This window comes from Chionomys nivalis, chromosome 1 (assembly GCF_950005125.1).
Source record: "Chionomys nivalis chromosome 1, mChiNiv1.1, whole genome shotgun sequence".
NCBI classification, from domain to species: Eukaryota; Metazoa; Chordata; class Mammalia; order Rodentia; family Cricetidae; genus Chionomys; species Chionomys nivalis.
This window is the reverse complement of record NC_080086.1, coordinates 146557046-146571370: the sequence shown is the minus strand read 5'-3', so window position 1 is coordinate 146571370 and position 14325 is coordinate 146557046. Positions and strand designations below refer to the sequence as shown.

At 47.9% G+C, this 14325-nt stretch overlaps 1 protein-coding gene across 1 annotated transcript in view; it reads right to left on the bottom strand.

Moving 5' to 3' along the window:
• Gsdme (gasdermin E) overlaps positions 1 to 14325 on the bottom strand; it is a 68507-nt gene that overhangs the window by 25749 nt on the left and 28433 nt on the right. The window contains exons 4-5 of the mRNA XM_057763093.1: positions 5605 to 5776; positions 3674 to 3794 (exon numbers count right to left, since the gene is read on the bottom strand). Of these exons, the coding sequence (XP_057619076.1) occupies positions 3674 to 3794; positions 5605 to 5776 (293 nt within the window). The remainder of the gene's footprint in view (positions 1 to 3673; positions 3795 to 5604; positions 5777 to 14325) is intronic.

The window sequence follows — 14325 nt, the reverse complement described above, 5'->3', positions numbered from 1 at the left end:
AAATCAGAAAGCACGAAAAGAGAAGCCCCTGGGAAAAACAGGCCACCCCAAATGAGCTATAGGCAGCTTGACAGGAAAGAACTTCTTGCCTGGTCTCTAGCCACCAAGGATCCTCCCAGAGTTCATAGCCATCCCCTCACGTGAGCCATGTGTTAAGGACCTTAGAGAAATGACACATTCACAGTAGCTAAATAAAAAATTAAAATGTACTAGAACTGAGTTGATGAAAACAATTGCAGTTACATGCACACAATGGAATAGTACTCATCCAGGAAAAGGAGGCCCATGCAGAGATCTGAAGAGTGTTAATCCCCAGAAACAAGAAGACAAACTCTGTGAGATTGCATTCATATGTCGTCTCTAGAACAGTGAAACTCGCGAAGCAGAGAAAAATAGTGATCGTCAGGGCCTATGAAGTAGAGGAAATAGAAACACGCTGCCTAAATGACCCAAAGTTCCAGCTATGAGAGAAGGGCTGTCATCAAATATACAGAATTGTAACAAGCATTAGCAATGCTGTTACCATGGAAACAAATGTGTGGGTTAAAATGAATGCTAGGGTTAAAAGAGTGGAGATGGGAGTCCAGGGAATGAGAAATAAAAGGGCTGCAGCCCAGCAGTCAGGAGCACTGACTGCACTTCCAGAGAACCTGGGTTTGATTCCCAGTACCCACACGATGGTCCCTAACTCTAGTTCCAGGGGTTCTGGGACCTCCTCCAGGCATACATATGGTGAATATACATTCATGTAGGTCAAATACTCATACACATAAAATAATCTAAAAGCAAAATCAGCAACAACAAAATAAACCAAGACGTTCACAGCATCAGCAATGATGCCGCATTGTTATCTGACTTCAAATTAACCTATGTGCTCAGCAACAGACGGACAGAACACGGCACATTTACAGAAAGGAATATTACTTAGCCATTGAACCAACAAAATTCTATCATGTAGGACAACATGGATGAACCCAGGAAATAGTGTAGGGGGAACATGAGTCAGACACAGAAAGGTAAACAGTGTGTTCCCTCACTCACGCCAAGTCTAAAGGATGCTGCTCTTCCAGAAGGAAAGCTAAGCAGCACTTCCCTGAGACTGAGAAAGGGGCGCGCTGGGCAGACAGGGAGCACAGCCTCCACTGGGTGGAGGAAGCGGACTTGGCTGTGGTTAACAGAGCAGTGCAGATTGCGAAACAGCCTGTGACGTTATTGGACGTTCTTATCGAAAATGATAAATGTGTAGCAGCAGGGTGGCTCCGTGGGCAAAGGTGACTGCCACCAAGCCTGACAACCTGAGTTGTGTGCCCAGGACCCAAATGGTGGAAGGAGAAAACTGACTCCTTCAGGTTGCTCTCTGACCTCCACAGGCAGGCCATGGCATGCATACACACACTCGCAGAAACACAAATAAATAAATGTGATCATTTACAAAGGTCCCAATTAAAACTAGTATAACCTAAATGCAAGCATGCAAGCAAGCACACACACACACACCAATTATGTGACACACTGGCTGGGTAAATCAGTGTGGTTGGGGTAATAACTGTGGATATGCTATCATAGTATTGTACTCTTAGATACTTACAGTGTTTTCCAACAGCCTCAAGAAAACAGGAAAGTAATACAGTGATCCATCAGTCAAATCTACTTACGAAGCCCCCAGAGCAACCATTCACATCAGATTGGACCATACAAGTGCACACCGACATGGCTTATCACATACTGGTACTGGGAACAATCGGGTCACCTTCAGGTGTTTGAGCGCAAACAAGCAGAGCGGGGATGGGAGTAAGAAGGGAAAGGAAAGAAGTGGGAGGGAGGAAAAGAAAAAGGAGGAGAAGATGAAAGAAGTAGCGCGTGGGTGTTGGGGGGTATCTGAGGGTGGTAGCGTAAGTCTGTGATCCCATATTTGGAGGTGGAGGCAGGGGGGATAAGGAGTTAGTTCAAAGCCATCCTCAACAGCATAGCCAGTCCAAAGCTGGGATGGGCTACATAAGACTACTCAACTTTTTTTTTTTAATGTTGTGAATTAGATGCAGTGAGTTTCCCTTACCTAACATTCTTGGTTTCTTAAAACTGCCACTTTCTCTCTGTCACTTCAGGCCAGTCATTTCCACTCCCCAAAGCACAGGCTTCTCTTTGGCTGGATGGGCCAGTGCGGGGGGTCTGTGTTTTGTCCCATGCCTGTTCAGACCTTCGAATGTACACGAGTTAGATGACATTAATGATCTGCGCAGGTGGGACACCGTGTCACATGGTCTCACAGAGGCCTAATATTCCCCTTACCCACTTCACCAAAGACAGGCAGGAGAGCGGCAGACAGGCATACGTGTAGTCTGTTCTCGAGGGTAGAGGTCACACTTAACAAGCATGAGCAGTTACAATGACCATAGCTGCTCATCTGCCAGACTCAGCGACTGTCGCACTGACTGTCACGATTGATGCCTTTACCTCTACTCCCAGCACACACGCTCCCCTATGCCATTTTGGAAGCAAACCACAGACAGACAATTCAACTGGGACATTTCAGAAGAACCTTCCAGCAGACAAACCCAGAGGGTTAATAACGGTTTGTGATGTTACATTTCACCATTCTTGCTCCCAACAAAGCTGTCAGGTAGCAGTCTCACTGGGAAGAGGGAAGGGGCCTTGAGCATCTAGCACAGTGGTTCTCAGCCTTCCTCATGCTATGACCCTTTAATTCAGTTCCTCATGTTGTGGCGGCCCCAATCATAACATTATTTTCCCTGCTACTTCATAACTGGAAGCTGGCTACTATTATGAGTTATAATGTAAATACCTGTATTTTCCAGTGGTGAAAGGGCCCTTCAACCCCCAAAGGGGTCGTAACCCCTAGTTGAGAAGCACTGATCTGGAGATCTAAGCAGAACGTTCTAAGAAAGGACAGCCCCCATTTTCTTCTACCAATAACAATGACACATGATGCCAGAGCAAGGTCAGGTTGCAGTATGGGCTCCAGTGAGGACGATGTTAACAGAGAAGTCAGGGTGGTTGCTGAGTTACCACCATCCTGGGCACTTCCCAGACCTCGACTAGCTTAGCTTCACCCAGGGCCACCAGGGATGCTCATTTCCTTCTGGGTAGGTGGCCTGTGGAGGTTTAAATGAGAAATGTTCCCCACAATCCTGGGCATTTGAACATTTGGTCCCCAGTAGGTGGCATTGTTTGAGGAGGTTTGAGGGCTGTGGCCTTGGAGGAAGTGTGTCGCTGGGAGTGGGATGTGAGAGTTTAGGGGCTCACACCACTTTCAGCTCCCTCTGCTTCATGATTGCAGTAAAGGATGTGAGCTCTCAGCATCCTGTTCCTGCTGTCGTGTCTGCTCCTCCCCCAGCGCGATGGCCTTCCATCCGTCTCCACCTGTAAGCCCAGACAAACCCTTTCTTCTGTGAGCTGTTTGGGCATGGTGCTTTGTCGTGGCAACTGAAATGTAACTCTGCGGGCCTTAACCTGGGGAAGACTCAACAGTTTCACAGGAGATCTGGCTGGCTCCAGAGCCCATGTTCCTCCCACAGCCGCAGTGACGCCTGAGGAGCGGGAGGTGCATGCAGCCAACTCCCCAGTGCCCCCCAAATTCTATGACACTCTAACAGACCTCTGCTACCTGCCTCTTCTCTCTTGCTACCAGGGCATATACGTCATGAGGACTCACCAAACTGGCCATCCTGTTTCACATACAGCTCGATGACGCCACAGGCAATGGTGGTGGCGGCAGGGATCTCCAGCACCACACTGGAGTCCTTGATGACAGTCCCATCCTCCATCGCTGACACCTGTGGGCAAAACCATGCACCCCTTGTATACTCAAGAAGACTCTTGGCTTCTTCCTGTCACCCCTAGGCCCACCCTTCTAAGAATTCTGGGGAAATAGCCACGGAGTTAAGGAAAGAGAAGGAGACAGCCAGCACTGGTACCTGGTGGTGTGGGTAAGATGCCAGACCATGGCGTTGGAAGCCACGACACAGGACACATTTTGACAACATACCAATTACTATACCACTGTGGTCCCATACTAAGGTGATTAATGGAAACTAAAAGTTTCTGTCTCCTAGTCCCATCATGAGCACTGTAACACCACTGCAGAGCACATCACTCGTGTCTATGGCGATGCTGGTAACAGCTTCCCTGGGCACCTATAGTCACTGTCAGCACAGAACACATGGTAAGGATAAATGACTAGGCTACTGGCTCATGCACACTAGACCAGATTTTTAACCATTTTACAATATTTGAAGAGTATATTCCTTAAGGAAGGAAGGAAGGAGAAAGGAAGGGAGAGAGGGAGGGAGGGAGGAAACTATAAACTGTGTGCTGAGTTAGGCTGGCAGCAACCTCATGCATCTTAGGGTCACTGCATCCCTCAGGTCCACCATGAACCCCTGCAGACACCTAGGCCTGTGTAAGTTACTCCATGGTGTGACATCACCACCAACCAATTACCTGGTGGTGTGTAACCCAGAGCATAGCTAAGGGCTATATGACTGCAGGTAAACAAGATCACTTTCCAATTCCCTTCTCAGGCTTTGAGAAACTATTTTAAAATCCCAGAGAAAATCCCAACAGGATAAAGCTGGGCTGGGAAATGCTCATTGAGCTGTTCACACATCTATGGATAATGCTCTGTGCACAGACAAACCTGGGATAGCAGAGACGTAGGAGAGGCTGGAAGAAAAACCCAGAGATAGGAGGAAGATGGATGGGCAGGACTGGAGTATCAGGCAGGAACGAACCCTTCCTGCAGTACACCCAGGAACAGGAAGCCAGAGATCTATTTGTTGGCCAGTCACTGGAGACAGACAACCCAGCTTAGCCATCTGCCCCTGGCATGAGGATTTGCTTCAAATCAAGAAGAAACAGCAGCAGTTGGGCTACCACCTCCCAAGACCAGAGCTTCAGAAGGTAGTGACCACAAGCAGAAGTGTCAGCAGGGCCAGCTGAAGCCTCCTCTTCCAGGTCTTTCCCCTCTATGGTCCAGCTGCTCACCTGCCTACCCAGCAGCCCCACATCTAGACTTAGACTACATGTCCACCAGCCCCTGCCAAATAGAGTCTTCTAGAAAAAGCCAGCACTACCCAGAAGGAAACTGTTAACGATTATAGGCCCTGAAGTCAGCTGTAGGAAGTTCAGGGCTAATGAACCATCTCCAAGGTCAGCTTGGAATCTGGAAGAAACAGTAAATGATAGACAGATCCTCTTGTTCCTGGCCCACCTAGTGCCTGGCTAAACAATTTCCTTGACAGAAGCACTCTACCTCCATAAGGGGCCGTGCCTGGACCCAGCTAGCCACTTGAGTAGTGGTTCTCAGCTTTCCCAATGCTGTGACCCTTCCTCATGTTGGTGACCCCCAATCATAGAATTATTTTCCTTGCTACTTCATAACTTTCTTGGAAGGACCGAGGCTCAAAACCCCCTCAGGTCCTGGGTCCCACGGTAACTGAGGCCAGATGCCTCAAAGAGCTCAGCTGCCTGAGTCAAGAAGGTCTTGTTTACTAGAGCCAGCTTGAGTCCCATTTCTAACTCCCTGCAGGACAAGTTCTAGCTGAGAGCGACTCCAGGAAAGGTCCCCACGCTGGGACACAGTACCTGCACAATCTTGGTCTGGATCCCCACCATGCCTCCGCACTTCTCCTCCGTCTGCACATGCTCAGATATCACGCACTTCTGCGTGGTCACAATCTTCTGCGTCAGCACACACAGGACCTCGTTCCTCCTCTCTAGCACCTGCTGGAGCACCGGGTTTTCCAGATTAACCGTTCTGAAAAAGAAAAATGATCATGAGTAGCCCCATAGCTCCAAGAGACTGAGGCGGAGACCAGAATCTCCTCTTCTGGCTGGAAGAGAGAACAGGGAACAACAGGCTTCATTCATTTCCTGGTGATGAGCGAAGAGGCAGGTTACCTAAGAATGGGCTTAGCCAAGCTCTCCTGCGGCCACTCAGCAGCTGAGGGACAGGCTGGACACTGGAAGAGATTATATACTCTTATTAACTGACTTAGCAGCCACACTGGTTTCAGTGAGGAACAATGGAAACCCCTCCTCCAATGTGTGCAGAAGGGTAGCACACATTGTGGCTAGGCCTCCTCCCTCAAGCACAGGGTCCTTATGTAGCACAGCGTCTTCTCACAGGGGAGAGGTGGGAGAAGGGCTGTTAAGCGGCAAATGGTGGTGGGAGATCAGACTGGGGCTGAGAACGGACTGTGGAAAGTATGCATAACCCCTCTGTGGGGTTTCTGTCATAGAGACTGGAAGCCATTTGGTATGTGCTGCCCCAGGCCACCAGCATGGTTCCCCCATCCTGAGCCACTTAAAATTCTGTAGAATTTCAAGGCCAGGCCTCACTTCCAGCTATGACTTGATGCTTAAAAGCCAATGATGAGATAGGCTCCTTGGAGACCCCAGTTAACACCATGGCTGTGGAAGGGCAGGAAGAACACCAGATCCTAGGTGTGGTCAGCATGGGAAGAAGAGGCTCACCCTAGGCTAAGGGACAGCTGAGGTTAATCACCTGCAAGCTCAGCACCTGTGTCTGGCCACTAAGGGGCCTCTGGTCCATTTTGGTACACTTAGGGTTCCAGGTTTTTGGAAGTATCCTTGAAGTGGACAACCCAGCTGATGCGGGCATTAACCAGCCCATGATCCGCATATGAACAGAGACACAGAGTGGGCCATACACACCGTGGGCCTAGTCAGCCATGGGAAGGAGTCAGCTCCAACACATGCAGCAATGTGAAGGAATTTATCCTCATGCTAAGCAATGTCAGCCTCCATAAAAGGACAAATATTATAGGAGTCCATATCTAGGAAAGATCCGGAATAGACAAATTTGCAATGATCGTGGAGACTGGAGCACTGGAGCTGGAAGGTGGGGGAGTCAGGGAAAACTAGTTGCTTTATGGCTATAGAATTCTGGCTTGAGGTGGTGGAAAATTCCAGAGCTGGATAGCAGTAGTGGCTACACAACAGAGAAAATGTCCTTAGTGGCAATGAATTATACACTTAATGACAGACCTGCACATTTTATAATTTTCCCTAATAAAAAGAAAGACATACAGAACACTGGTCAGTCTTCCACTAGCTAGGGCAATGCAAAAATACCGCAATATCCATGGGAAACAAAGCAGGCTCTTAACAAAGCCGCTGGCCGAGGCACTGGGGGATGACTCCTCAATTCAGCATGAGTGAATTGGATCCCTAGCGCCCATGTAAAATGCCTTTAGTGGTGCCCGCAATGATGTAATCCCAGCTCTGGGGAGGTAGAGACAAGAGGACCCCTAGAATTTACTGGCTAACCGGTTTAGTCAAATTAGTGAGCTCCAAGTTCACTGAGAGACTGTCTCCCAAAATAACATGAAGTGATTGAGGAAGACGTCTGATGCCAACCTTGGATCCCCACCTACGTGCACACCCACATTGTATGTGTACTGTGCACACACACACATAAATAGACATATATACACATACCATGTAGACACAAAAGTAGATTGATAGACTGATTAATTAATTGTCAGGAAGAAATATGAACAGGGAGCTGGGTGTTGTCCTCCCCTGATGATCTGGAGTGAATTAAGTCACCTTCACGTGGTGGCTTTTTCATGGATAGCTGTTGGTAACAATGCCCTCAACCCGGCTTGTTTAAGGGTGTAGCGAGCATCCAGCTCGTGCCACAGCAGGTGTGTGCCACACAAACATCCCAGCCAGCTGCCCAGTGAGGTCCGCAGAACATAGCCACTATATGTGCGGTTCCTGGACACTGTGGGTCATTTAACTGGGTCGGGGATAAATTCCCATATCATTCACTTGCTTAAAAGCCTTCAAGGCTCCTCACCTGCTCACCCAAGCTGTACAGCTCCATAATCATGTTCTTGTCTCCTATTCTGCCAGCCTCACCTTCGAGCCTTTCTGCTTGCCTTCAAGAGGCCAGGCACATGCCCAGTCAAAGCCCTAAAGGCCATATCTCAGACACATTTGCCACCTCATCAGCAAACTTAGCTCCATGTGAGTGGCACTTCTGTCACAATGGCACAGCTAAGATGGAGAGTACATGTCCACAGCTTTCTCTAGCTCGTTCTTTTCTTTGTTCATTGCCTGCCCCTTCAGTCTAGAGCAGAAACTCCATGGAGTGGGGACCATGTCTATTGTGTTCATGGAGAGGGGACCATGTCTATTGTGTTCATGGAGTGGACACCATGTCTATTGTGTTCATGGAGTGGGGACCATGTCTATTGTGTTCTGCCTATCTCAGGGCTGGACCAGCACTCAGTGCCCAGAGCGAACTCAGAAAACATCCTGGGAATAAATGAATAGGTAAATAACTATGTAAATTCGGTCTGTTTCTTCCTTACCTAATTGCTTTCATGTGCACACACGCGTGTGTGTGTGTACTTGTGTGTGTATAAGTCAAAGAGAGGAATAGAGGAAGGGAGGGAAAAGGGAGGGAGAGAGAAAGGGTAGGAAAGAAGGAAGAAGGAGGGAGGAAAACAGGTTGAAGATGGAGAAGAAGGAGAAGGATTCTGATGTTTGAGTTAGTGAATGGTGAACAGGTGACTCCCCCCTTTTGCAGATACTGGGTGGTCAACAGGCACTATAGCCAATGCAAAAGCACGAATCCAGCAGAAGTGCCATTGCCCAGCTGTCTCTACAAAAGCGACTTCAATAGCCCTTGTGCAAAGAGAAACTCCACCAACGGGGTGTAGACTTGGGCACACCTCAAGACAGTAAGAGCAGTAAGTGAATAGCCCATAGTCAAATCAATTACAGTGTGATATAGGTGGGTCTTCTATCTATCTGTTGCTTTCATTAGTTAATTAATAAAACTGCTTGGTCTGATAGGGCAGAACTTAGATAGGCGGAGTAGACCAAACAGAATGCTGGGAGAAAGAAAACTGAGTCAAGCAATGCTATAGCTCTCCTCTCCAAGAGGGACGCAGGTTAAGATCCTTTCCAGTAAGCCACCACCTCGTGGTGCTACACAGATTATTAGAAATGAGTTAATCAAGATGTGAGAGTTAGCCAGTAAGAGGCCAGAGCTAATGGGCCAAGCAATGTTTAAAAGAATACAATTTGTGTGTTGTTATTTCGGGTATAAAGCTAGCCGGGCAGGAGACGGACGGGAACGCACGGAAAGCGGCATGCTGCTCCTCACAACAACAGTGCCTAGGGAAAAGCTGCCTGTGTTTTCTCTGAGATCAGGATCAAGACAAGGGTGCCCATGCCACTAACATCTTTGCAGGAGCAACTGGACAAGGGAGAGAGGACAAGTTAAATTAGGCGCGTGCAGATGATGTAATTTTATGTGGAGAGAAACCTAACTTCCAAAAGCTATCAGATGAAGCCTGTCACATTGTGTGTTGAACTAAAAAAAAAAAAAAATCAATTTAGAACTTACAAACAAATCCAATAAAGTGACAAGCAAAACAGTCAGTATACAAACCTAGCACCATTTTCATACCACAATAATGAATGTTCTGGAACAGAACTAAGAAAGCTTTGCTCCAGCATTCATGTTGGGCACTCAAACTGCCTGCAACTCAGGCTCCAGGAAATCCAACACCCTCTCCTGGCCTTCAGGGGTACCCACACATGGCACACACACCCCACAAAGAGGAATTATGCCCAGACCTTCTTTAACACACGGCTGATTTTGAGAGCACTGTGGTCCATGGCATACTTAGAAATGATTGCGAGGGTGCACAATACTTAATGTTGGAAGAAACAGTTGTGTGTGTCCCTGATTTCCCTATCATCCGTTAATTACATGTACTGAATAACTTCAGTGTACCTCATACAAATGCACAAATACTATGTCTAAATTTTTAAACCTGTATGTTAACAGCATGGTATCTACATACGAGTCTCCCTAGGCCACTGTGCTTTAGACCCATAGACCGAGTCTGCAGTTAAGCCCCAGCAGGCCCACCTGTCAGGATCCCCATTAACCCAGCTGGCCCTAACATTCTCTAGCTGCCGCCTCCCGTCAAGTCACTGGACAAGAGTTCGGTCTGGGATGGTTAATGTGTGGACTCCCTTAACTGCACACATAAAAACAAAACTTACTTATGGTCACAACCCATAAGTAAGACAGAGGAATGCTGAGGGACCTACCAGGAGTCTAGCATGACTATGACGACTGGCAAACACTACTTCATTATACTACAATGTTCTTCAAACAAAACCCACTAAACACCAAAGCTGTTCCAAGCTAAAGTTTGTTGTTTTAAAAGGGAAATCTCAGCCAGGCCATGTTGCGGGAGGTCCTTCTGCTTCTCCAGCCAATAGCCGCTGAGATACCAGCCCATTGGGGCGTGGTCTCTCTCCCTTTAAAAAAGCGGACACTTCCCTCCTCCTCGCTGCTCTCTTACTTCCTGCTCCGCTTCCGGCGGGGCTAGATTCCCTTCCTGATTACGCAGAGTGCTGTTGTCTGGGACGGTGATCTGTAAGTTTTTTCCCCTTTAAATAAATAACCATTATATTAATCATAATTCCAAACTAGCATGGGATTGTTTGTGACTTACGCCTTCGCCTTCAAGGCCATCGTTAGATTGCTTAAAGGCCCCACGTCTACCTTGAACCCCAAAGACATAAGAGAAGTATTTCTGGCAGGAATGGAGCCCCTTGCTTCTGGTGACAAGTCTCCAAGGCTTGCTGAGCCCAGCAGGGTCTTTAGGGACAGCCATAGCTTTGAGAAGGGAACACAAGCTTATCTACACACACAGGCCCATGGTCAAGACTGAGGCTAACACGGAGCTGTCCTACAGCCCTGACTTAGGAGACACACCATGTCTCCCTGATCAAGCCACAGGGCAGGGCCAGGCCAGGTGGCCTTCACCTCTGTCCCTCCTGTGAAGAGATTACCTTACTGCTTTCCAAGATAGTGCTGTATCCTTTGGAGGCCAAACACTGCACAAATTTAATAATCTTCAGTTCAGAGGGCCCCGCTAGGGACAGAGGGCGAAAAGAGCAAATAGATGTCCGTTTGACCCTGTGCAAAATAATCTCAAGTGGGATCCTTGCCCATCTCCTCTTCCTGCTAACACGGCATGATCCAAAGCAGCAGGAGAGGCTCCAAGGCCCCTGGGGGGAACTGTCCTCAAGCACAGACCCAAAATAGCTTGGAGCTGTGCCCATAGCTCTAACGTCACCCCCTCAGACCTTGGCAAGGATTATCATGTAACAGAGATCCCCCAGTACCAGCAAGTGGAAAACCGTAGGCCAATGAACTTGTTGAGTTTCCAATCTTATATTCCTGTATGCACTAAAAGTTCCAAAAACCAAGTCATTTGAAATCCTGGTTAAAGGCTGAGACAATAGCTGACTAGGAGGGGGCTTGCCTAGCATATGTGAGGTCTAAGTTCAATTCCTATGACTGGAAAGAAATGGTAGAGCCTGAGAGATAGCTCAGTGGTTTAAAGCACCTGTTGCTCTTACAGAAGACCTGGGTTTGATTCCTGGTATCCTCATGGTGGCTCACACTTGTCTCTAACTCCACTTCCAAAGGATTCTGGCGCCCTCTTCTGGCCTCCAGGGGCATTAGGCATGCTGACGGTCCAGGTACATATATTCAGGCAAAATACTCATACATATAAAATAAAGTAAATAAAATTTAAAGATTGTAAAAATCTTTTCAGCGCTGGGAAGATAGTTCAGTCAATAAAGTACGGTGAGAAGCAAGACAGCTGAGATCAATTGGCAATGTCTGCATAGGCACAAAAGGGTACAGTCATGGGCATCCAGAGGCAATAGGACATCTGTTCATAGAATGTGCCCTGGTAGCGTATCCTGATCATCTGGGACAGCAGGAGCAGCAATGCCATCAGGGCAGCCATCTTTTGACAGTTTATTTTAAAGGCCACTGATTTTACAGAATTCTAGACACCAGGCAACAGTGGAAACCCAGTGTGCAGAAGTGCTCAGGGACAAAAGAATTGATTTTGACATGGCCCCAGAAATAAGATGGGGACATTAAAAAGAGTCCACAAAGTGGTTGGCTTTGAACATATATACACACGAGCAACACAGGTTGAGTTTATGTGCGCCCACACGTGCATATGTAACAATAAATAGTTAAAGATGAGGCCATGGATCTGAGAGGGAGTCAGGGGACACAGGAGGAGTGGGAGGGGGCAGGGAATAGAAGTGGTGTGAATTTATGCCAAACATGTAGAAAATTCTCAAAAGAAACTTAATTTGAATTTTAAAAACCAAATGGCATAAGGAGAAAGAAAAAGCTAGTCAACAGAAACAAAAAGAGGCTGCCACTGCATGGGGTGTTAAGCAAGAATTACCAGCCCACAGAAATGTAGATCTGTATTGATGATTAAAGCCAAGGTCGTTGGGGTGTTTCTCCCAAAGGGCTTTCACTTACTAGTTACGGCTACAGTTAAAGGAGAAGTAAATGTGTACACACCAGCTGCAGGTCTGAAAACTAACTGCACCAACTTCGTTTCTAACCTCCCTGGCACTGCCCTCTTGGCACTTCACAGCGGGAAAGCCTGCTGCTTTCTGACAACCCGCCTCCTCCAGGGTCACAGTTCCAAGCCCATGGCGAAGGTTTTATTTCAGAATCTGCCTCCTAGAGTCCGAAAATGCAGGCCCCTGCTGCTGCCTCTCATCTGCCTGTTTACTGCTCACTGGAGACCCTGCTTCCTACCTTCTAAGGTCTAGCTTGAGGATAGTCAGAGGAGGAAGGAGGTCCTCAGCCCTCTACTCCCCAGGCATGGGGCTGCGTTCTATACTTGACAGGTTAGAGCCCCCCACACCAGGAGTGCGGGCACTTTAGGACATCCTGGCAGGCTAGAACCCCCATCACCAGGAGTGTGGGCACTTTAGGACACTCCTGGCAGGCGAGAACCCCCCACACCCGAAGTGTGGGCACCTTAGGACACTCCAGTTTTGTGCAGGTGCTGAAGAGTCACGGGCTGCAGGGAGGGAGGTCTAGGTCAGGTCCTACCATGAGCTCTGACTCATCTCCTACCCAGTGATAGTCATATTTTTTTTCCTTAAGGACTGGGGAACGATTCTGTCCATTGAGACCCAGGGAGTGATATACTGGGAAGATTTTTCTCCCACTTAAAAGGAGTCACATGTAACAGGTCATTTGTCTATATTTGGATCTTGTTGTCTATAACATAAATTAACATTTACAACCAAGAAAACTCAGGCTGTTGAGACAGCAGCAGGTGGGGATGCCACCCAGATCCTCACCAACATTGAACTAGCCACTCAGCTTCTACCTCAGGATGTTTCCTTCATTGAGGTAAGAAATGTTCTTTGCAACGAGAACATTGCAACCCTAACTGTTCTCGAGGTTACTGTCATCCTTATTTCTCAGAGAGACACAAAGCACAGAGAACTCACAAGTCAAGGACCCAAAGGACACAGGTCATTATGGGTAGAATTGGGTCTCAGCCTTGTCTGATCTGAAACTCTACCCCCTTCTTTCCTCTCCTTCCTGAGCCCCTACTGAGCCCTGCATAGCTTAATCCACACTTGCTTCTTAACAAATAAGAGTCCTTCCGCTCAGCTCCCCAGGAAAGCTCCAAAAATACTGGCAGCAGAGCCTCCAGAAACAGCCACCCGCTGGCCACAGAGGACCAGTGTCCACCAAGGACGCACCAGCGGTCTCTATGATAAACCAGCTTCCATGAGGGAGGAAAGGAAAGTTCATTCTGACTTAAGCCAGCTCTACAATAAACCAGCTTCCATGAGGGAGGGAAGGAAGGTCCATTCTGATTTAAGGGGTAGTATTTTGGCTCAGGACTTCAGTCATTTCACTCCATGGCTGCTTGGCTCCATCACTGGTGTAGTATAGCATGTAACCAGTATGTGGTGGGTGAATCTTGGTCCTCGCCAGAGAGCCAGAGAGTTAAGAGAAGAGAGAAGCAGAGGTTCCCCATAGTTCCCCTAGGACATGCTTCCGATAACCTAACCTCTACTGCATCCTACTAGCCTCCTAGGCTGCTTGGAACCTAGTCATTAACAAGTGAACTTAGATCCAAACTACAACCTGGGGAAACGGACAGAAAATTCTGGAAACCTCAACCACTGTGATGCATAACCTGGAACAAGGGGGAAAACATTCTAGATCTCTTAACTACTGAGACCTGGCATCCTCACTTTCGGGATACAGGCATCTCCTCTCTGCTTTCCATGATTTCAGTTACCCGAAGTCAGCCACAGCCCAAAAGCCTAAGTTCTCGCTGTTCTGAGGAATGCGGTAGACCGCCATGCAGACAGGACACCCGGGCTATGACTCGTCCTTTGTACAGTGTATCCGGCACGTGTATGCTGCTCACTCGGGAGCCACCT